This window comes from Suricata suricatta, chromosome 4 (assembly GCF_006229205.1).
Source record: "Suricata suricatta isolate VVHF042 chromosome 4, meerkat_22Aug2017_6uvM2_HiC, whole genome shotgun sequence".
Lineage (NCBI taxonomy): Eukaryota > Metazoa > Chordata > Mammalia > Carnivora > Herpestidae > Suricata > Suricata suricatta.
Window position 1 is genome coordinate 144,995,720 of NC_043703.1, and position 24,735 is coordinate 145,020,454.

Genomic DNA, 24,735 nt, shown 5'->3' on the forward strand with positions numbered 1-24,735 from the left:
GAACTTATCTGGTTTTTTAAATTTTTGGACATTCATTTGTATTCAATAAATACAATATGCTAAAATATCCTTTGCTCCAATGTGGTTAGATAAAAGTGAGAAAGAAGAGCAGGAATTGGAGAAGGAAAGGGGGAGAAGAAAATAAAACATAACTTTAAAAAGAAAAATGAGGCAGTGTAGCAAGGAAACATCTAGAAGGAGGCTCTTGTGACATGCCACAGGTCACTGGACTGTAGAATTCAAATGCAGTAACCTCGGATTTGCATGCTGTGAACATTTAATATTTCCCCTTTGAACCTTTAGTTCCCTATAGGTCACCAAGCTCACTCCTTCTCCTGTCAACGTTCACTGGGTATCCCACTATACGCAGAACTCTGTGCGAGGCTCTGGGGATGGAAAGATGCAGGGCACCAGGGTCTCCCCATGGTCAGAACAAAGCAGTGAGTGGAGAGGGGTGGGGGCAGCAAGCCAGGACCCTGCCCCAGCCTGGCAGGAGGTGTGGGTGCAAAGGCACTTTCAGGAATGGGCACCTGAGTCTCTGCGAGAAGGCAGTGGTGGGGTGAGGGCGTGCCTTACAGAGAGAACAGCAGGAGTGAGGGTGAGGATGGCCCTGCAAAGGCTCCAGGTTCGGAGCCTGGTCCCCAGGGTCCCTTTCTCTGTAAGCACCACCCGGGGTATGTTGCTGGAAGAGAGGGCAGTTCTTATTTTGGTCCTTGGAAATTCTGCCAGATGCCCCTTCCCCACTGACCCCCGACCCCAGCAGCTAATTGGGTACCGGGCCGGACAGTGAGGCTCACTGGCCCAGCCTTCTCCATCCCCAGGCCCCCGGATGGGGCTGGGTTAGGGTCCTGGGCATCCCCCATCCTGCTTAGCCCAGCTTCTGAGCCCCCCATCTTCCCAGTTTTAGTATATGTGCTGCCGAAGCAAGCACCCCCCATCTTCCCAGATCCAGGAATCCCAAAGCAGGAAGTCGGGCCCCTACCTCTTGGGGGCATAGTCTCTGTGAGTGCAGGTGAAGGCAGAACATTCCTTTTTTCTCTTAGGACTCTTCATTCTGACAGCAGCCACCGGGCACAGCCTGGATGTAGCCTGAGAGACGCTGATTTTCCAGCTAGCGGGGCCCTGGGTTGGGATTTCTATGTAGCACAGTGTGACCCAGCCAGGCCTGGCCCATCCGGGTTCCCCGAGCCTCCCGGACACCAGCAGCCCCGGTGACCGACTTGACTGGGGGACACGAATCCCCACAAAACACCAGCCCAGTAGCCCAGGTTCTTGTGCACATGGCCAGTGAAGCTCCTTCTCCCCTTGCAGGGGTAGGTGCCCCTGGCCGCACACCTGCCCTTTCCACACACATGCCCATCCATGCCCACCTGCCCACTCCTGGTGGCAGAGCTTGCCTAGCAGGGCGCAGCAGAGCCCTGCGGAGCTGGGAAAAGACATCTGAAGCTGGGCAGGCCTGTATCTGGGAGCCAGAGGCTGCTGAATAATGAATTCTGACTCTGAGCCTACACTCCCAGGCTGCACGCAGGGTGCTCAACACACACACACACACACACACACACACACACACACACACACACAGAGATACACACGCACTGGGCTGACAACTTGGAGGGGCGGGGGCTGGCAGGGCTGTGAGTGTCTCCGATCACTGGAAGGAGCAGCTCGCAGGGCTCGGTTGCCTTGGTCTCTGCGGGCAGCATCAGAGGGGCTGCAGGAGGAGGAGGCAGCAGGAGGGAGGAGGCGTGTGCACCGAGCTCCACCGGGCTCGCTCCTTCTCCGGCTGCTCCCTGCTGGCAGCGTCTGGGCTCTCCACACCAGCATGGCCCTGCTTGTCCACCTCAAGACGGTTTCGGAGCTTCGGGGCAAGGGCGACCGGATCGCCAAAGTGACTTTCCGAGGTAGGGAACCCCCTTGCCTTAGAGGGACCCCAGCTCTGGGCTGATGGGGAGAAAGCAGGGTAGGGAGGGTGGATAGGAAAAGTTCTAGGAGGGCTGGGATGATGAGGCTTTCCATGGGCTGCTCTCTGCTCCTGGCCTGACTGGCCATTGTGATTTCCTGAAAATCAGGGTTCCTTGTGTTTCCATGTCTGCATTTGTGTCTGGCTTTCCCTGTACTTGCCAATATGGAATGTGCCTGGCAGGGGGGCAGGGTCCTTTTCCTGCTGGGGTGTCCTGGGGAGGGAGAAGTAAGGGCCCCATCTCCGAGCTCAGGGAGGACCCCACAGAGCCTATGTGGGCCTGTTCCTCCTCTCCCTCTCCCTCCAGAAGATTCCTCCTCTCCCTCTCCCTCCAGAAGACTTCCCTGGGCACAGGGTGGGGGTGGGCTCTGCAGACTTTAAGACCCAGCACGGCTCCTAGAAACCAGGCAGCCAGTAGCTCTCTGGTTGAGGCTACTATTGGCTTCTCGCAGCTCTGTTGGTGGGCAGGGAGCCTGCAAGCCCCGCAGGCTTCCCCTGTTCATTCTCTCCTGTCCTCCTCCTCACTCATGCATCCAGCAACCATGTACTGTGGTCTGTGTGCCAAGGCTGGGGGCTGAGTTTGACCCAGGCCCTGCCCCCGAGGAGTCTACATCCAGTGGGACAGAAGGACCAGCGGGCAGATAAGTAGGACGGGTGTGGGATATGATGAGGATGGGGACAAGTGCAGCATGCAAGCCAGAGAGGTGGCGTCCCGACCCAGGCTGGGACCAGATAGTCCAGGAAAGCTTCCGGGAAGAGGTAGCCCCTCGGCTGGAACCCAAGGGACCAGCAGGAGGGAACAAGGTGAGGAGGTGAGGGCAAAGCAGGTGCAGGGGACAGAATGCTCACAGTTGGGAGGGGAACTAGAACATGGAACAGGGAAGAGACCAAGGACCCATGAGGCGGGAGCCCAGACTGAGTGCAGAAGCTGAGACAGGAGAATCCAGCAGGAGCAAAGAGGCAAGGCTGCCTTCACCCTGAGGACAGTGGGCAGCCCCTCAAGGTTAAGTAGAAAAAGTAAGCCCAAGGTTACCTGTGCCCACCCACCTCTGCTTCTGCCTGGCCACAGCCCAGCCCTGTGGGCCAGGGCATCTCTAGCGGTCTTTGGCCAGAGGCCAGAGCACTGCTCACTAGCCATGGCCCTTCCCCCAAGAGAAGGGGTGAGAATGGGGGCGGGACAGGAGCCCAGAGAACCCAGCAGACTAAAGAGCCAAGTGAGCACCGGGGCCCAGTCTAGACTCACAACTGGGTTAGGAGGGAGAGGGGTGGCCAGGGCCAGCAGCCCCGGTGCCCACATCACCCCTGAGTTGGACTGGCTCCGGCAGGAGGCCCAGGTTGTCCACCCTGCAGCCGGCTGTGCACAGAATCGGGAGGGGTTCAGGGGGTCAGATCGCAGTGTCCCTGCTGGCAGGTGGGAGCGGAAGGGGCAGGCAGACTGCCTGTTGCTTCCCACACCAGCCCGAGGGCGGCTTTGTCTGCAACACCCTGCATCTCTGGGTGCCACCTGCTGGCTTTAGAAAATGCAAGTGTGTCCTCTCATCTGTGAAACGTGTCCTGTGTCCCACAGACAGCGCAATGTTTGGCTGTCTAGCTACAGATGGCGATGCTGTTGCAGGCCGTGTCAGGACAGCCCCAGTCCCGTTTGCAGGCAGGGAAACCAAGGCGCAGTGTCCGCACGGTGTCCGTGGAGGGACTCAGAGTCAGAACCTCACCCCTGGCCTGGCTGCTCAATCCTGCAAGCCCGTTTATCTCCTCCTGGCCCGCTGGGGGTGAGCGCCCTGTCTGTCTGATGCCCACCTTCTTCTTTGAGCAGTAGGGCGGGCCCTCCAGCCTCAACCTACCACACAGGAACTTGTCTCTTTGCAACCAGTGCCCTCTGGACTGAGGGGAGAAATCCACATTCACGCTCTGTAGCTGCAGCAGGTGGGCAGAGACAGGGCCGTGGGGAAGGAGTTGGGCAGCAGGAATAGGCAGATGGCCAGCAGATTTCCAGAAAGCGTCCTCGTAACAACCAGATACATCTCAGCCAGCAGTTGACAATCACAGATACTTCAAAAGCTCAACACCAACAACAGAGGAATGGGCCCAATCTAGAAAGTTCCACAGCACCTCCTGGCATACACGACCACTGGTGTCCCAAGCAAACAGCTGCAGGGGGAAATGAGAAACTGGAGAACGGTCACAGGGCGATGCTGGCCCCAAGTTCCCCTAATCCCGTGAGTGAAGCTCAAAGACTGGGTGAGGGAGCCCTAGAGTGCTGTGTCCATTGGTGGCGGCCCAGGTAGACCAGATGACCTGGCTGAAATAAAGCTTACTTTCTGTGCTGTGCCACCCAGGATGCTTAGGAAAGCGTTCCATGGGGCTATGGTGGAGAAAGCTCTAGATATGGAATCAGAAGCCTGGGTGGACCTAGATTCTGCCACTCACTTCGCCTCTTTAATCCTCAGTTTCCTCATCTTAAAAATGGGCATGTTAATGATATCCACCTCACCAGGTCGCTTCAGGGAAATAATAGGTGTTGAAAGAGATTAAGGAAGGAGCATTCAGATGCTATGTCTGTGAGGCGCCCATTCGAGTGCTGCTTGGGACAGCTACAGGCTCCTGAGTGATCTTTCCTCCAGCCCGATTTCTTTCTTCTGTTGGCCAGGAGCAGGAGGGAGGGCACCTTGTGAGCTACAAACAGGAGAGGCAAGCGCATCTGAGGCCTTCTCGTCCTGTGCCAGGAGCAAGTAAATTGAGCCTGGCCTCTGCTCTGTAGGGACCCACTGGCTGAGATGATCCAGGCCCAGAGCAGACCACCTCTGAGACCCCTGTTCCCATGTGGGCTGGGCGAGCACCAGCTGTGTCCCTGGCCATCCCTCTCTCCCTGCCACTGGGTCAGCCAGCTGCCCGACTCTCAGACTCTCACAGTGCTCACCCCCCAGATCTTAGCATTTACTGCCCCAATGGTGGCTCCTCACACGATCCTGCCTTTATTCATTCATTCACTGAACGTGCTGATATTTGTGGACAAGCCTAGGACCCTGGGGGTGAAGACACAGCCCCCACCGGCAGGAGTTACTGTCCATCCGGTCAGACAGGAAACACCAGAAGGCTTGACCCCCAGTCCCCATGGTGCACACAGACCCCAGAGCCCCAGAGCCTCAGCCTCCCATAAACAAGATAAGACAATGGTCCCCATTTATCACAGAAGACTGCAGCCAGAATCAGAAGCTGGCTGTCTGGAAAGGCGCTATCTTGATGACAGGTGGCTACTCAAAGAGAAGCGGTATTCGCCTAGGGTTTGTCCTTTTTCAACTGCTAAAATAGTTCTAGCACCAGTCAGAACCAGGGAACATGGGGTGGGAGGGTGTCTGTGTTCCTCTAGTCCAACCTCCTGTCCAGTACTCAGCCCATCCAGACCTGGGGAAGTGGTGACAGACTGCTTGGGGCCAGTCCCTGAGCTTTCTTGCCAAGACACTGGGTTTGGGGATTGGATGTCTGAAATGGGTGCTGTCTGGGGCCCGGTCTGATCTTCACGTAATTCACCTGACCTAATGATAAAGATCTGCTTTATCAAAGCTTTCCTCTTGGCCCAGAGACTTCTCTTTCCTTCCCCCCCCCACCCCCACGCGGCTCCCGTAATTCTGAATTTCTTTCTATTTCCCAGAGATACAAGCCAACGACTCCCACCCTCCATCTTGAGGACTCCCATTAATTCTACCCATCCTTTAAGACCCAGCTCATAGGTCACCTCCTCTGGGAAGCCTTCCCCCTGCCTTGCAGTCCTGTGCACATACTCCTGCCACAGCTCAACCAGGGCACTTGGTAGTTTAGAAGCTGCCCCAGTTCTGTAGGCTGTGCTCACACCTGAGCACCTTCAAGATAGGGATCCCATCTGAGCCAGTCTAACAGAGGCCCATGCTAAGCACTGGGCCTCACCCTCAAAATGAGGATGAAACAGCCCCCAGTGGGTTTTAAATCTTCCACCATGGCACTGCCATTCTCGGGCTCAACATTCCCAAATGTGAACCCCCCACCCCAGCTTTCTATCCAAGGGGGATCAGGGACTGGAAGAGGCCTTGGAAGCCACGAACCAAGAAGCCTCCATCGATGTCTCCATCTGGGACCCCTGAGGGAGGCTGACCTCATTCTCTAGCAAACGCTGGGGAGTCCGGCTCCAGCCCACAGGTCAGAAGCAAAAAGAGCTGCATGCGGCCCCAGCCCTTCCCAGGGCATGCTCTCTCTAAGCACTGCTATGTACAACACATGGTACAGGCTGGGGTTTGAAAGGCAAACCAGCATCTCCTAATTGGATAGAGGGGCAGCGGCGTGTGCAGACATAATGGGGAAATGTTGTCGGACTCAGGAGGGCCAAGGCACCCCTAGGTGTGGGACAGAAAGTGCAGCCTGTTCAGGGGATGACAGCTTACTTCGAGCACATGTGGAGATGCAGAAAGATGCTTGAGGGAGGGTCCTTGCCTGAGGGAAAGACTTTCTGGGTGAGGGACTGACTGGAGGCCAGAGGAAGAATCCCAGTTAAGTGCACTGACTGGGAAACCATAGGATTGGCTGGAGCAGAGGCTGCAGGAAAGAGGGTGGGAGGGAGATGAGCCAGGATCCTTGGGGCCGGGTGAGTGAATTAGATTCTTCCCCATTAAAATGGAGGAGCTCTCCCTCTTGATAATAAATACCACTTCTATCTGGAGACTTCTCTGCTATCTCCGGTGAAGGAGGCAGAGTACCTCAGTGCCCCCTGTCCTAGGACCCACTCCCAGGATGCATGGGGCTGTAGGTGCACTCTGGCCCAGCACCACACCTCCTCTCTGGGAGGAGGTGGGCTAGGTGTTGCCCCCGACAAAGGATGGGGGCATCGCCCCACTGAAGGGGACTGTGGAGGGGACCCTTAGGACAGCCTCTGTCATCCATTGCTGGCTGTGGACTCAGCTCTGTGCTGTTGTGCCTCCCACGTTCTCCACTCTACACACAGGCCCGTCACCATCTGGGGGTGGGGACAGATCTTCTCTGTCTAAATTCCAGGCCCTGAATGTCCCCCCACACCCACCCAGAGCAAGCCAATGCAGACCTCGGAGAGCAGGCAGAGTGCACTGCAAATTCCCCAGGCTTCTCCTGCTTTGATGAGTGTGTTTTCATGATATGGAAATGACCATAAAATTGTCTTCTGCTACAAAGGCCCTCAGCAAAAAGGCTGCTGGGAATGTGCTCAAGAATAGATTTGCAAATAATTTCTCTGAATTGTATGCCTTCCTTGGATATCTTATCCACCCTTACTCATAACATAAAAAGCTATATCTCTCCCACCTAGTCCCATGGCTGAGGTTGATCCCTTTTTTATTATTAATTTTTTATAATGGAAAGTCTCAAGTACATACGAGAGTTGGGAAAGTGGTGCCTTGGCCCCCAAGCTCTCCCCATGGAATCTTAACAACCGCTGACTCCTGGCCAATCTTGTTCCGTTTGTTCTTTCCCACGCCCATGCCCCAAATTATTTGGAAGCAAAGACCGAACACCATACCATTTCATCTGTAAATATTCAGCATCTGGTTAGAAAAGACAAAGACTCGTTTTTTTAAACCCACAGATTACATCTTTCCTTAAAAAAAAAATTATTCTTTAATACTATCAAATATTCAGTGATCACATTTTTAATTGTCTCATTGATGTCATAAATTTTCTAGCTCATTAAAAGCTACTTTTTTAAAAAGTTTATTTATTTTGGGGAGAGGTAGAGAGAGACTGAGAGAGAATCCCAAGCAGGCTCCACACTGTCAGCACAGAGCCAGACATGAGGCTCAGGGGTCAAACTCTGGAACCCTGAGATCATGACCTGAGCAGAAATCAAGAGTTGGACGCTTAGCTGACTGTCACCCAGGCATCTGTAAAAGCTACATGTTAATGTGTTTTGTAAATCAAGTATTTTATCATTCATTCACTCATTCTGTCATTCATCTAGATCATAATATTTGGTGAGGGCCAGCTATGTGCTAAGTGCTATTCTAGGCAGTGGGGTGATGGCAATAAATTAGAAAGACATGGGCCTGCCCTCAAGGCAAAGACATCATCGCACAAGTCACCACGAGCAACATGATGAGTATTCTGGAAAGGGAGGTGCAGGTGCAAGGCAGCATGAAGCAAGGGAAGCCTACTTAGACCCTGAGGTCCAGGAGCCTCCCTGAGAGGGTGAGTCAGCCTTCATTAGGAAAAGATAGTGGAAAAGCATGGGAAAGGAGGTGGGAGCAAACCAGTAGCTCTGGGGATGCCCAAAGCCAGCTGTCCTGGAGCCAGCAAGATGAAGCTGGAATGTGGACGGGGCCCAGGGAAGAGATTTTACTGGGGAGGTACTGGGGGAGGGGGTTTGGGAAGATGGGTTGATATTTAAGCCGTCTCTTCCTAGCTGGGACAAAGCCTACAAAGGGCCACACTGCAGGCAGAAGGACTAATATCAGTACAGATGTGACAGTGTGGAGCCACGTCAAGGGTTCAGGGAGCTGGGAGTGTCTGCTGGAGATGCAGTGGGAGTGGTGTGGTGGGAGGCTGGGTGCAAACACAGAGGGTCTTCAGTGTGAAGCTGTGCGGTGTAAACCTCCGCTTTGTAAGTGAATGGGAGTCAGTGATGCTTTTAGCAGGAGAATGGGATGGGGACATCTGGTTTTGGAAAGGACATTCTGGATGCCAGGACCCCAGGCCAGGAGCCCAGGGAGAAACCTGGTATGGGTAGTGGTACAGAAGGCTGTGGACTTGGAGAGAAGGGATGACGTCGGTCCAGAGAAGGGGGTAGTGAGTTGGTAGTGAGCAAGAGGGTAGCACAAGGATGCCTCTGGATTTTGTACTTGGGTACGAAAGGAAGGTTGGGGGGCAGGAGGCACAGAGAAGATAGACTTGCCTGTCAGTCATTCTAGTGAAAAGATCCTCCAGGAAGCCAGAAATCTGATTTAGTACAGTGAGTGCCCAGGAGGGCTGTTGGAGCCCGGTGGTTTGGGAATCTAGGGGGTAAGTGAAGGTCTAGGAGAAGGTGAGATGTCCTTGAGTCCTTACAGGGCTGCTTTGGGGTCAAGTGAAAAAGGTGATATACGCGGAAGGCTCTCCACACTGTAAATTGCTATGCAAATATAAGGATCCTGCTCTCCATCCCAGGGCTGCTCCTGCTGCAGATTTCGAGAGAGACAGGAATAGAGCACATTGTGACTCTCAGGGACTTCGTGGATTCAGGGATTTAGGGGGTGGGCAGAGCCTTACTTGATCCTAGTTGGGATTCCTAGCACCGTGGATTCTGCGAGCCATGAGATGACAGAGTGAAAACACCCAGAGCCATGAAGGTGGCAGCAGGGCCAGCGCAGCGCCTGGCATGGGGCAGCCCTGAAGTCGGAGCGACCCCGGAAGCACCAGGGCCCACAGCTGCAGCAGGGGCCTCTGCAGCCCCCCACCTGGCAGCACCAGGCAGCGATTGCTTCTCGCATTGATGGTTCCAGAAGGGCCTCCTGAGACAGAAAATATCATGTGATCCTTTTTTACCTTCAGTCCTTGTCTACTTCCTGCCAGGACTGATCCGCCCTCTAGATACTGGCTCAACTCTATTTGTTTCTACGTTTGTTTTTTTTTTCCAAGGCAGAAGGTCTCATTGGCTTAGTTGGAAATCAGTTTGCACTCGCTTGCTTTCCTTTTTTTAAAGCCAATGTTTAAGATAAAGTTGTGACTACAGTTTTAATAATATTTTAACCCCATTTAAGAATGTAAAAAGTCACTTTCCCACCAGGCTTTTTTATATGCCCAGTGCCTGGCACAGAGAGGGTAGGTACTCTGGACAGTTTGTGGATCACTAGGCCCACAAACTCCTCTAATCTGTTGCAGTAAGACCTGGCGGTTGCTGAGTGTGTGGCTGCCACTGTCCTAGGCTTGAGGGGAAACACCACCCTCTCTTTGCCTCAGTGCCTGGGTCTGAAAAATGGGAACTGGAGCCATCAGTTAGTTCCATGGCAAAGTCAGAGTTCGAGTGAGCAGCTTTATGGAAGAATAGGCTTTAGCTGGGCCAGAGAAATGGGTTTATCATCCCTGCCCTGTTCCTGCCTCTCTGATGAATCTCTGACACAAGCCTGAGCTTCTACTGGGTGTTAATAGGACGGGGCAAGGAGAAATACATGAGTGAAGATGGACATTATATTTGAATAACATTTGTGGAAAGTAAAGGGTCGGAAGTAGATGGAGCCTCCATCTAGTTGAGAAATGGGAGAAAGAGAAGGGACAACTTTCCCCTACTGGAAACCCAAGGACTCTGCGTAACCCAAATCTGGCTCTCTGAGTTGCTGGTGATTTTAAGAGAGCACGTTATTTACGGAACATTGTTGGGGGGGTGTTATTATAGGAGATAATTATAAACAACTAGACAAGATCATTAGGGATATAGAACATTTGACAACACCATCAACTGCCTTGACCTAATTGGTGTTTCTAGGACATTTCACCCCAAAGTGAAAGACACACATTCTTCTCAAACGCACATGGAACATTCATCAAGATAGACCATATGCTGGATGATTAAACAAGTCTCAATATATTTCAAAAGACTGACATCCTGCAAAGTATGTTCTCTGACCCCAATGGAATTCACTTAGAAATTAATAACAATAAGAGATGTTAAAAAGCTCAAAGTTATTAGAAAGTAAACATATCCTTCTAAATAACCTGTGGTGAGAGAATTAAACCAAAGAGAAATTATAAGACATTTCCAGCCAAAGGATAATGAAAATACAACATGTCAACATTTACAGTTTTAAATATGTATGGCAGAAAAGGAAAAAGTCTGAAATCAATGATCCAGGTTTCTCCCTTAAGAAGCTACTAAAAGAAGATAAAATTAAATCCAAGTCTTAAAACCATCATGCTAATTGAAATAAGCCAGACACAAAAGAATCCATTTAGTGTATAAGAAATACCCTGAATAGAGAAACAAATAAAGACAGAAAATAAATGACTTGTCGCCAGGGACTGGGACTAGAGAATGGGGAATGACTGCTAATGAATGTGGGGTTGTTTGGGGGGTGGTACAATATTCTGGAACTAGATAGTGGTAAATGTCACACACTTCGTAAATGTACCAACATCACTGAGTTGTACACTCTTAAATGGGTGAATTGTATGGTTTGTGAATTATATTTCAATAGAAATAAATACAACCAAAAAAATATTAAATCCAAGAGAGCCAAAAAAGGAAATGAGAAAGCCAATAAAGCTGACAGTTGACTCTTTGGGAAAAAATAGGTAAGTTGTAGTAAGAATGATCAAGAAAAAAAAGCAAGAAAACACCAGTTACCAATATTAGGAATGAAAAAGGGATATCATTTTATTAAAAAGAAAATAAGAAAAATACTATGAATAACTGTATCTCAGTAAGTGGCTACAACTCAGATGAAATGGACAAATCCTTTGGGGGAAAAAAACACTTTACCAAACTGACACAAAAGGAAATGGAAAATCTGAAGAGTCCAGGATCTATTAAAGAAAGAAATTTGAAATAAAAATGATGATGATTTTGATGGTAAACTGCTTTCCCATAAAGAATGCTTTAGGTCTAGATAGAATTCACTGGTGAATTCTAGAAAATATTTAAGGAAGAAATAATACTAATCTTACACAAACTTTTAGAAAACAGAGAAGGAAGAACACTTTGTAATTCATATTATGATACCAAATCCTGATAAAGGCCTTATACAAAAAGAATATTAGAGCCCGATATTCCTCATGAACAAATATGTAAAATTCCTAACAAAATATTAGTCGAGTAGTAATTCATGAAAGGGATAACACATCATGACAAGTGAATTTTATACCAGGGATGCAAAGTTAGTTTAAAAGTAGAAAGTTAATCAGTTTCTGGATGGCTCCAGTTGGTTGAGTGTCCAACTTCAGCTTAGGTCATGACCTTGTTGTTTGTCATTTCAAGCCTCCCCTCCCCCCCCGGCCTTGGGCTCTGTGCTGACAGCTCAGAAGATGGAGCCTGCTTCAGATTCTGGGTCTCCCTCTCTATCTGATCTTCCTCCACTCATGCTCTTTTAATCTCTCTCTCTCTCTCTCTTTCTCTCCTTCAAAAATAAATCAACATTTAAGAAAATAAAATTAGAAAGTTAATCAAAGTATTCACCATATTAGCACAATACAAGAGAAAAACCACCAACAGATACAGAAAAGCTTTTGACAAAATCCAACACTTAATTCATGATAAAAAAAATGTTCCACAAACCAGGAGTAAGGGGGAACTTCTTCAATCTAATAAAGGGCAACAACAAAAACATCCAGCTAGCTAGCGGTGCCTGGGTGACTCATTCAATTAGGCATTGACTCTTGGTTTCAGCTCAGGTCAAGATCTCTCAGTCTGTGGGATCAAACCCCACTTCAGGTTCTGTGATGACAGCATGGAGCCTGCTTGGGATTCTCTCTCCCCGCCCCGCTCTGTCCCTCCCCTGCTCATGCTTTCTCTCTCTCTCTCAAAATAAATAAACAAACTTAAAAAAATCCACCTAATATACTTAATCCTGAAACATTGAACATTTAGATCACTAGCAAGGCAAGAATATTCACACACAGAATATTACTCCACAATAAAAATAAATGAATTACTGATATATGCAACAACACGAATGAATCACAGAAATATTACACTGACTGAAAGAAGCCAGACACAAAAAAGTACATTCTGTACACTATATAAAGTCTAAAACAGGCAAAATGAACCATTGGTGATGGAAATCAGAGGGTAGAGACTGATGGAAAGTAGGGACAAGAGAATAGCTTGAGGAAATGGAGAAGTTCTATATCCTGATTGTATGATGACTACACAGATATATTCAGTTATTGAAAATCACTGAGTTGTACCCTTAAGATCTATGAATGTAAGTTGTACCTCGTTAAAAAAAAAGAGCTAATCATACCTAAAATATCTAAACCTTGAAAAACATTAGCTTGGGAAGAAAATTGTTTCTGATTATACTTTACTAAAAAAAGCTACAAAATGTGATTCACAGTAGAAAAAGACCACTTTTAGATTTAAGACATAACTTAAATGTGAAAAGGAAATATGGGACCCTCTAATGGAATAATAGCCACTTTTAAGTGGGTGATGAACTATGTACTGGGTGTGCAAGCACTATCGTCTGCCCCATTTTATGGTTGAGGAAACTAACACAGAGAGGCTAACTTCTTCAAGGCCACATGGCTAGCAAGTGGTAGGGCTGGGGTTTGAACTCAGAATGTCTCACCGAACAGCCTTCCCACTATCTTGTGACCCCCTGGGCTTGTAAGCAACTTGACACTTTACTCAGTTTTGGCTTCCAGCTCCAGGATACAGGCTGATCCAGGACAACTGTCCCCAGTTATAGATGACTTGAAGACTCCGTGAAGCGGACTAGCCAACTCCAAGCATGGATACAGGCCACGACGTCCCTGAAGTTCGTCCTCAGGACATTCTCCTTCCCCTTTAGATGGTCCACCGCCCGCCCCACTCTGCATCCTCTCAGAAACCCAGGACCCCTCTCCCAGCTCTTCCTTCAGTGGGCTGCCCCCGCTAAGGAGAGATGCTTTTCATTTTCCCCTTTACCTGTCAGAGCCTCCCTGTCCTGTGTCCTGCTCCTTCAGGGCTCCGTTCTCCGCTCACGCTGTCGTCTCTGCCTGGATGGCCGTCTCTCCTCCCATCTCTCCAGAGTCAATGCCCAAACCTCTACAATGTCTTCCTTGATCTGCTAAGTGGAGCTCATTTCTCCTTTACCTGCACGTTCACTTTATTCATACTTTTTACATGTCGATGATTACATTTTGCCTTGTATAGTAAGCTTGGCCTTGTAGTAGCTTTCTGGGTTGTAATAAACTTCTTCAGTCAGCGTCCCAATACAAAACATCTTTGTAGATACCCACCCTCTCCTCCAGGGCCGAATGGCCGCCCCGACAGGCAGGAGCAGAAGACCCCCTTGCATGTGGGAGTGAATAAATGCACCCCAGCTAACAACCTAGTCTTACATACCTGCCTCTCCTCAAGGTCTGGCTCTAGCAAGGTCAACTGTCTGGAAGAGGGAGCTGTTTGGTGCCAGTGAGGCATTTGGTACCTTTAGGCGGCATCACGTGAAAGCCATAGCACTCCATACTGCAAATGAGACAAGAATTGAGCTCATCTTCATCTCGGTGTAGTGCAGGAGGGATATTTTCAATGGCAAACGACATATCAGATACTTCTATTAAGCTCTGGACCCTTGAGTCCCTCCATCTGGCCATATCCAATGTCCTGGCACTTATTACAGTTGTGCACACAGAGTCAACTATTCAAACATCATTTATTGACTCAAAGAGGAGTTTATTCCAAACCGACAGCTCTGCTATCCCATGAGCAACTGCCTCCAAAGGAAGGGGGTGCTGTTCAATTTCCCCCACCTGATCGCCTGCTCACATTATCCACAAAGCCTCCCCCTACAAGGAACAAGCTATTTTCTTTCTCTCAAGCCTCATTCTTAATCTTCTCTGTGGCAAGAAAGGTGATTAGATATTGGGATTTTAAATGGTTTTGTCTGAAAGCCATTTAAAGTGGAGCTGAAATGTCAACAGGATTGGTGTTGAATGGAGTAGATATAGTTAAGTGGAAATGAGCTTAAAAGGAGAGACAGGGTTAGTAATCCCCACTGGATAACTTGGAAGGGATGGCAGAGGTCTCTGGCTCTGTCTTAATGAAGGCAAAGAACCACAGGAATGATCCCTGCCGCTGTTTATACAAACTCTCCTAAAAGACGGCATTTCAAAAATGCTTAAGGACATTCTATTTCTGTACAATTTATTTGGTTGTTTTCTCAGACCTCTTTAAAACAAAAAATATCTACAGTTAGAATTTGGCTCATCCTGTTTGACAATATTCACCACATTTAAATCCCCAGAGCCTGAGGCCATGAGGTTTTACTGCATTTTGAAACAGAGCCCTGATGTATAAATTCTGCAATGGCTAATTTCACTGTTTTTTGTGTTGTCTCTAACAAGGCTGTAGGAAATAGGCAAGCAGGGATGGGTTTGAGCCTCTATGGCTTCATGCACCGTGTTGGACAGTCTCCCCCAACCCCCCCAATCCCCCTCCCTCTGCTCTGGCTGGGCTGCTTGGCTTTCTCTCCGGGAGACCCTTGAATATAGCCATGTACAAGCTCATTACGATCTTCTAGGATGAAGAGGCCTTTGATTATTCAGAGAGGCAGGGCCTTGGCGAAGCCCCAGTACACACATATGCTCACCTGATTCTCAGTTCATGTTGTGTGTTACCTGTGGGGGAAATTGTAAGAAGCTCAGACACCATCTCTCACGTTTCCCTGTCCTCCCTGGGCTGCCTTGGGGTTCGTTGTTGAGATTTTTCTTTTTTTGTTTTTTCTGTTTTGTTTTGTCCCTGGTTGGTGCTAAAGAGTCTTTGTTTCCCATCTGTCTACTTCACATCTATTTTCTGTATATAGCTTCTGCTTTAGAGCTTCTTCCTCATTATCTCACACGCAACCCCTCCTCAATATGCCCATCCTCCAAACACACACACACACACACACACACACACACACACACACACACACACACGCTCTTCCTCAGACCATCCACCTGCCTCTGACATCCAACCTCTGGCCTCCCTCTTGTCAGGGAGTAGCTACATACTTGCTCCTAAGTTCTAAAAACCAGGCAGGCCCTGGGAGATCTCTGTGCCAACCCTCTTGTCCTGGAAGTGAGTTGGCCAAGGCCAAGGGAGAGAAGTGGTTCCCAGGGTACTGAGCCCCAGCACAGTGCAGGGTCAGAGGGGGCTCACTCCAGTAACCCCTGACCTGGCACTGGCCATTCTGGGTCACTGCATGCACCCCTACTATCCCCTCTCCATTGCTAAGTCCTCTCCTGATTCCCCAGCTCACCCTTCAGGGAACGCCAGAACCAAGTCTCAGAGTGGGGGACTGAATTCAACCTTGAGACAGGCCTTCAATGATATGGACCACTGGTTTAGGTTGGCGGGGATTTAAAAGCATTTTTGGAGAGGCACCTGTGTGGCTCAGTCAGTAAAGGGTGTGACCTCAGCTCAGGTCATGATCTCGCAGTTTGTGAGTTCAAGCCCTGCGTCGGGCTCTGTGCTGACAGCTCAGAGCCTGGAGCCTGCTTTGGATTCTGTGTCACCCTCTCTCTCTGTTCCTCCCCCACTCACTCTCTCTCTCTCTCTCTCTCTCTCTCTCTCTCAAAAATAAAGATTAACAATTTTTAAATAAAATAAAAGCATTTTTCTTTCAATTTCAAAAGTAAAGCATGGTCATGGAAAAAGTTTCAAACTTTAAGTGTATATGGTAGAAGGTCAAAGTAAGCTGCTTTGAATCTCTTCTTCCTCCCCTTAGCCGGAGGTGACCATTTCTAATGGTCTAAGATCTCTGTCTATTCACAGATAAAATCATTTGGTTTGGTTTTTCCGGGGGGCGGGGGGAGTTGTGTACAGGATCCTATTATTACACATGCTACCTTCCCCCCAACTTTGGTGTGCATTTGACAGATGATAATCATTTCTCTCTTTTTTAAAAATATTTATTTTTGAGAGAGAGAGAGACAGATCATGAGCAGAGGAGGGGCAGAGAGAGAGGGACACACAGAATCCGAAACAGGCTCCAGGCTCTGAGCTGTCAGCACAGAGCCTGATGTGAGGCTTGAACACACAAACTGTGAGATCATGACCTGAGCTGAAGTTGTACACTCAACCGACTGAGCCACCCAGGCGCCCGATAATCATTTCTTCTTAACACACCCTCTCTCTGAGTTTCTCCTCATAGAAATTACAAATCCTTCCCACTTGCTTCCACCCCACACACCCCAAACACCAACCCCCCCAACAATATTTACTCTTCCTTCTCTGTACCACTTTTCTATCTCACACAAAATTGTACCTTGCAGTATGAATTACGCGGTACTGAGCTGGCAACCTCTTCCAGCTCCTACTAGACCAGCAGCTCCCTGAGGGAAGGATCCTATGATTTTTATCCATTCCTTTATCCTGAGCTTCCCGGGGTTGGGGGGAGGGTAGCCTGGGACATTGTAGACTCCTGTGAATATTTCTCAAAGCAAACTGAGCTGGCCATAAATCACACACATTGCCCCCCCCAAGCCCCCAATCAGCCCTCCTCTTCCGGTTGTGGTCTTTCCGGCCATAGGGCCAGTTCTGACTGGATGGAGTAGAAGGGCTGGCAGCTTTGCTTCTGCCCTGGCAGATGGTGTAGGGATGTGAGGTGCTGGGGTCTGGGAAAATGCGTGTCTATATCAGGCTCGTGAGCCCCTGTGCTGGTGGGGAAAGGATGGGGCAGCATGTGGGAGAAACCCACCAGGCCTTCCCCTCCAAGGCCTCCAGGAACATGAATGAGAGCTGGGGAAGGGGAAGGCCCCTGGCTTTTGGGGGAAGAAGGTGTGAGATGTGGCTGGTTGTGGGGGGCCTGGCTTGGGCAGCAGCTCCTGGGCCTGGCTGAGGACATGGTCGCAAAGGGGGCTGCCGGTGGGCAGGGAGACCACTGCCTGGGGGCCAGGCTTCTGCTCAGGGCAGCTGCAGGCCAGGGAAAGCCAGCAGAGCTGAAGAGACAGCAAAGGGCCAAGAAAGCCACTGGGAGAGCAGCGAGGTGGAGAAAAGAGTCCGGGGGTCCCCCTCTCACGTCTACCTCTGACCAGCCCAGTGTCTTTTTACTTTAGTGTCACCACTTGTAAAATGGAGCTAATGGCATTTAGGCCTGTGTCACAGGGCTTCCGATATGGTCAGATGAGGCGACACAAGACCTTGCCACACTCTGAAAAGCGCAGCACAAGACTTGGGGCCCCTCATTGGTGACCAGTGCTATGTGAATCCAAATGCTGTGGTGGTGACTGCCAGGTGGGGACGTCTCATCCCAAGCTTGCTGTCCTCTTTCCCCACCCAGGGCAAGCCTTCTACTCCCGGGTGCTGGAGAACTGCGAAGATGTGGCTGACTTCGATGAGGTAGGACGCCCTGGGGGCAGCTCAAGCCCCAACCAGAGGAGCCCACTGGCCCCAAATGTCCTTCCACTCAGATCCTTCTCTGGGACTTCTGCATGGGAGGGCCCCATGCAGAATGACGGACCCAGAGAAGGGCAGTGTAGGCCCAGCCCACGGCCTGCTGCCCCCTGGGGGACTTTTGCTCTCCAGAGAAAGGGTCCTCAGGCCCTGTAGGCCTCAAACTAAAAGTGAGCCGCTGGCTGAGGGTCCAGCAGGGCTAGAAGAAGGGCTTCCCTTCTCATTCCCTGGGCACACGGAGGACTCAGGCCAACCCCACCTGGCCTTCCAACCAAGCCAGTCTCATATGGACATTACCCCTGCCTCCCTAAGACCTATCGGGGTATCTCTCCCACTGAGTCTCCCCAAAAAGCTATTTTTCTTTTGAACCTCAGGCTTAGAGAGTTGAGTAAATCATGTGCCCCTGCTTATAGCACATTATCTCAGTGTTTCTACAGCCGTGCTCTGGTTTTGATGTATGTTTGCATCTATCGTGTATGTGTCATTCTCTCTTATCCCCATATTCCTTCCCTCCATCTACAGCCATACTGACGTGTTTGATGGGCATCTTTTGGTGTCCTGTGTGTTCTGACAAAATTTTTGAGTACCTAATTTTGTTTACTTAAATGGCATTGTGTTATATATTTTATTTCACTGTGTGAGATTTTTGAGTTCCATCCATATTGCTACACGAATCTCTTGCTTCTACTTCCTGCACAGTATCTATGAGCCCATCCAACACATATTAGGGTGTTCATCCAGCTGGGTTTGTGTAGGACCCAGGGTGTTCCCGGGACACAGACCCTGAGTGATAACATGGGGGAAATCCTGGTCCAACTAGGATGAGCTAGTCATCCTGCACATCCTTTACCTGCTTACTCCTCTAGAGAGGAGCCCCCAGCTTGCCTCTACCCAGCCTCTACTCCACCATCAGCAGTGCAATGAATATCCTTATGCCTGTCCTCTCTGGACTTGTGTGAATATTTCTCTGGGATATACAGCTCACATTACTCTGGAATTGCTAGATTAAACAGGTTTTGCATACCCTTCATCTTACCCAGCACTGCCAGGGTCTACACTTCTTCCAGCAGTGCATAAGGATCCCTGATTTCCCACATCCTCATCTATACCTAGTGTTATTCCACTTTCTGATCTTCACCAGTCCAACAGGGGTGCCTCACTATTGTTTTAATAATACATTTAAAGTTTCCTCTTTTCTAAATTGCCTGTTCATAGTCGTTGCCCTTTTTCCCTGTTGGTATAGCTGTCTTTTCTTTTTTATTGATTTGCAGTGGTTCTTTGTAGGTCCAAGATATCAACCCCTTGTTGGATTTAGAGACTAAACCTTTCTCTCAGCCTGCCATCTATTAACTTTACTCCCTCATTGACTAGATGTCCTTAATCCTGGTGTGTTTTCAAGTTTTGTGGGAGGTGTCTTTCCACTCTTCTAGGTTACAGATATATTTCCCTACATTTTCTGATTTTATAATTATATCTTTTACCTTGTATGTGGTTTTAGAGAGGGATCATTTTATTTTTCTCCATTTAAGAAGCCACTTTTCATAACATCAGATTGCTAAACAATCAATTGTATTCTCCCCATTTATTGTATGTTAAGGTCTATGTCTCAGCCTACTATTCTATCTTTTTAATCTGTTCGTCTGTTTTTGAACTTTCTCACATTGTGTTCATTAATACGGCATTTTTGTATGTCTTAGTATCTAATGAGGCAAGTTCCCTTCTCAAGGTTGAACTATTTGCGGACCTTTTTTCTTCCAGATAATTTTAAAGCAAGTTTATGAAGTCCTTCCAAAAACCAACTGGAATTTTGATTAAGTTTACAAATTAACTTAGGAAGATACTGATTTTTTATAATATTAAATCATCTATTCAAATTGCTCACCATGCTTTAGTAGCATTTTTAACTTTTCTGCATAGAAGTCATATAATCTTGATTATTTTCTAAATGCTTTCTGGTTTTATTGTTATCATGAATGGTGTCTTACTTTTACTACATTTTTTAGTTGATTATTGCTGGCCTAGAGAATGCTCTCCCCTCCTTTAGAAGTCCCATTTTATCTGGCAAACTTGCTGAGGTCTCTTACTCATTCTTATAGTTGGATCTATTTCATAGGTACATGATCATGTTATTTTCAAAAAGAGGTTTATCTCTTCCCTTCAGTCCTATCCCCTTACTTCTTTATCTTTCTATAGAGCATTGGCCACAATCTCTAGTTCTTTTTTTTTCCCTCACAATCCCTAGTTCTATGTTAGACAGTAGTGATGATTGGTGGGCATCCTTTCTGGGTCCGCAATATTAAAAGGAATAAGTACGTCTAAAATTTTGTCATCGTATATAATTGCTGTAATAGGATCTTACTATCTGACCGTGTCTAACTAGTTTGCTAAGAATTTTTATTATAAAACATTGCTGAACTTCATCGAAAGTGTCTTCTTCTACTACTACTGAGATGGTTGTAACTTTGCTTCTTTAGTGACTTTCATAATGTATCACTTTTAATACACTGTTAGATTCAACTAGCAAATGTTTTTATGCAGAATTTTTGCAGCTATGTTTGTAAATTTTTCTTCATTCAATAAGGCATAAAATGTTCTGGAACAACATGCATAAAATAAAGATTTGCTCTTCCTTGACTTTTTGAAAGAATGGTGGCATCTCAGTCTGGATGGCTTGGGGAGGGGACTCTTTGGCCCCCTTTTCAATTTCACTATGTCTTCTTGTGCCAGTTTTGGATTTCTATATTTTTCTAGACATTTTTACATTTCGTCTAGGTTTTCAAATTTATTAGCACCTATTTGGTGGTAAAGTTTTAAAGCTGTTTTAAAATCTTTTTTGTGCTTATGGTTATTTCCCATTTTGTATTCCATACTGAATTTATTTATATCTTTGTTCTGTGTTTCTTGACCTTGCTAAAGGTCTGTTTATCTTATTAATCTTTGCTAGGAACCAGGTTTTGGCTTCATTAATCTCTCCATGTTGTTCTCCATTTCATTGACTTCTGTCCTCTTAAATTATTTCTCTTCTCCTAGTTTATTTTATTTTCTTCTGTGTTTGTTTTTGTAACTTCCTGAGCTGGGTGCTAAGGCTGTTATGCTTAACTCTTCTTATTTCTTGATAAGTGTGTCTAAAGATATAAATTTTGCTCTATATACAGTTTTTTAAGTTTATTTATTTTGAGAGGAAGAGAGAGAGCATGAGTGGGGAGGGATGGAAAGACAGGGAGAAAGAGAATCCCTAGCGGGCCCTGCGATGTCAGTGCAGACAGAGCCTGAAGCAGGGCTCGATCTTACAAACTGCGAGATCATTATCTGAGCTGAAATCAAGAGTCAGACATTCATCCGACTGAACCACCAGGCACCCCTATACAAGTTTTAACCACATCCTACAAAATTTTGTGTGTAGTATTTTCATTATCTTCAGCTTTAAACATTTTTTATATTCCTTTATGATTTTCTTTTAAATCGAAGAGTTAAATAAAAATATGTTATTTAGTCTCCAAATAGATATGATATTTTAGCTCTTTTTTTTAAAATTTCCACTATTATTTCATTATGATCGAAGCAGTCTGTATGATATTGATCCTTTTGAGTTTATGGAGACCTCAATGATGGCCTCTATTCACGGTCATAAATGCTCCTCTATCTAAAAAGAATGTGTTTAGTGTAGGGCTCTCTAGCGAGCGCAATGTAACTTTAAGCTTAAATAATGTAAGTTCAGTCTTCGTAGTTACACTATTCAATTCTTCACATTTTCTGCTTCATTTTTCTCTGCTTGATCTCTCAGTTTCAAAAATGATTGCAAAGAAATCTACTTCTACAATCGTTGATTTGTATGTTTCTTCCTGTAGCTGTCAGTTGGTCCTGGGTGAGCTTTGAAACTGTATTACTAGGAAGCTCTACATGTTCATGATGGCTATGCCTACTTGCCTGTTTTTTCTTTTACTGGTATTTAATATCCTTCTCTGTCTCTTATAGTGTTTTTTTGCATTACTTTCTATTTTATCCAATGTTAATATTATGTTAATAGAATTAACATAAAATAAAATTAACATTGCTAATTATGTTAACATTATACAATATTAACAGTGTTAACAAAATTAACAATGTTAATTTTATCCAATGTCAGCTAATTTTGGCTCATTTGCCTGGTATATCTTTTTCAGTTCTTTTATTTTCTTGGTATATCTTTGTTAGTGTTTCCAATTTCAATATTTTGATGCTTTTAAATTCAAGTGTGTCTTTTTAGGGCATGCATTATTAGATTAATTTTTCTTACCCAATATGAGAATCCCTGTGCTTTGATTAGTTTTATTCATTTATAGCTATTGTAATTGCTGTTTTTATTTCTACCACCATTTTATTTTATATTTTCCATTTCCTGAACTTTTTGCTGGTGTATTTTGTTTCCTCCTTGTCAGCTTTCCCTTGGACAGGTTGGGTTTTCTTTTGTTAGGTGAAAAGTTATACATTCTATTTTTGTTTCCCAGGCAGTCACCATTTTTAGTCATGTTTATGTGTCCCTGTTGATGGCTGGAAAGCAAATCAGTGATTATAGCTCCCCCTCTCATGACAAGTATTGTAATTGTCTCCTATGTCTCTTTGATTTCCCTTCCTCAGCCCAGCCAGTCTAGATTATACATTTTTAAGAGAGAGTAAGAGAGAGTGCAAGTGAGGGAGAGTGGCAGAGGGCGGGAGGGAGAGAGAGAGAGAGAGAGAGAGAGAGAGAGAGAGAGAGAGAGAGAGAATATCAAGCAGGCTCCATGCTCAGTGTGGAGCCCAACCCAGGGCACGATCCCACAACCCTGCCATCGAGACCTCAGCCAGAATTAAGAGTCAGAAGCTCAGGGCACCTGGGTGGCTCAGTCGATTAAACAACAGACTCTGGCTCAGGTCATGATCTCACGGTTTGTGAGTTCAAGCCCCACATCGGGCTCTGTGCAGACAGCTCAGAGCCAGGAACCTGCTTCAGATTCTGTGACTCTATCCCCTGCTCATTCTCTCTCTCTCTCTCCCTCTCTCCCCACCCCTCAAAAGTAAATATTAAAAAAAGTCAGAAGCTCAACTGCCTGAACCACCCAGGTGCCCCTAAATTATACAATTTTCATTCTAGGTTCTTATGAATGTGTGTTCTCCGTTTCTTTTTCTTTCTTTCTTTTTTTTTTTTTGGTCCAAACGTGCTTTTTCTTTCTGAGGACAGTGGTAGTCTTTACCAAGATATCTGCTCACTTTTACTTCTCCTATCTCCTGAAGCATCTCTTGGCATTGTTTTTCTTCGTATTTGAGTACTTCCTCTAAAAGCGGTCTCAAGTTGGGTCTTTGTGCAGGAAACCTTCTAAAGCTTTGTAAATCTGAGAGCAGTTTCTTATTTCCTCAAATTTCAGTGAGACTTTCCCTAGATATAAAAGTCGAGGTTCAAAAATCTTTCCGTTACAACTTGAAAAGCATCAGTGTCTGTTGCTGTTGAGCAGTCTGATGGCCATCTGGTTCTTGCACCTTTATGCGGGATCTTTTCTTTCTCTCTGGAAAAGAAAGTATAATTCTTCTATCCTGGTATTCTCAAATTGTATTATAATGTGTCTAACTGCAGGGTTTCTTATCTTCCCTGTTTTGTGCTGTTTTGTGAGCTCTTTTCAAATCCAAGGCTTTTCATCTTTCATTTATTATAGAAAATTCTATCCCCATTATTCTTTTTTCAAATATGCCTTCCATTCAGTTTTTATATTGTTCTCTCCTCTGCAACTCCTATTATCCGATGCCGCTAGTCCTACCTCTAGCTGCTATTTCTTGGCTTTTACATTTTTTTCATCTGTCCGTCCTTTCCTGCTGTTTTCTGAGGGAGTTCTTCAAAATGATCTTCCAGTTTACTAACTTATTCATTTTTCCTTATGATCCCTTGTTGTCATTTTGTATTGCTAATCTATGCCATTAGAGTCCATTTGTTCTAACAATCCTGCGTTGTATGACGTTGGTATATACTGTTCAGTGCGTTGTCTTGGCTTTTTTATAGGAGGTGTCTTTCCAAGTGTCTGTTTCCTTTGCCCTGTTCACGTGCTCCTGGTATCGGCCACTCTATCTGGTGACCAGTATTGGAGAAGCATCAAAGGCCAGCTGGCTCAAGCCCTAAGGATTGAAGGGCAGGCATGAGTACCCGGGGGTCCAGGTCTCCCACAGAAACAGGCAGGGTCTCATCTCTAAGCCTTTAAGGAGAAACATGGCTTTTTTAAGTTTATATATTTATTTCGAGAGAGACTGAGACAGTGTGAGTGGGGGAGGGGCAGAGAGAGAGGGAGACAAAGAATCCCAAGCCGGCTTTGCATTATCAGCACTGAGCCCACTTGGGGTATGAACCACGAAACTGCAAGATCATGACCTGAACCAAAACCAAGCGTCTGACATCTAACCGACTGAGTCACCGAGGCACCTCTACACCAATTTTCATCAATCCTCATCCCAGTAGGCTCTTGTCATGATTTTATGAGTAAAGGAGCAGGTAGCGATCACCCCAAGGTAATGGCAGGGATTGGTCAGAGCAGAACTCGGGAAGATTTTCTCCCACCTGTTGTCCCGCTGCTGAATCTGCCCCCAGGCCTCCTCTGTGGGGCAGCCTCTGTCCCCCCACGCCACCCCACCCCCACAGATCCACAGATCTGCTCAAAAAGGCTTTGGTCTCACGTTCTCACAGTTGTTTGTCTGTTTATTACTTCCTAGACTCCGTATTTCCCTTTGGCTTCTCTTGTTT

The 24,735-nt window shown here is 47.0% G+C and overlaps 1 protein-coding gene across 5 annotated transcripts in view; it reads left to right on the top strand.

Annotated features, from left to right (window-relative positions):
• The first annotated feature begins 1,756 nt into the window (after positions 1-1,756).
• OTOF (otoferlin) overlaps positions 1,757-24,735 on the top strand; it is a 94,224-nt gene continuing 71,245 nt past the window's right edge. For 3 of the 5 annotated variants that reach the window (XM_029938131.1, XM_029938133.1, XM_029938136.1), the window contains exons 1-2: positions 1,757-1,901; positions 17,884-17,942. In XM_029938131.1, coding sequence (XP_029793991.1) covers positions 1,823-1,901; positions 17,884-17,942 — 138 coding nt within the window. In that variant the 5' untranslated portion in view covers positions 1,757-1,822. The remainder of the gene's footprint in view (positions 1,902-17,883; positions 17,943-24,735) is intronic. The other 2 variants (XM_029938132.1, XM_029938134.1) reach the window with 1 other exon arrangement.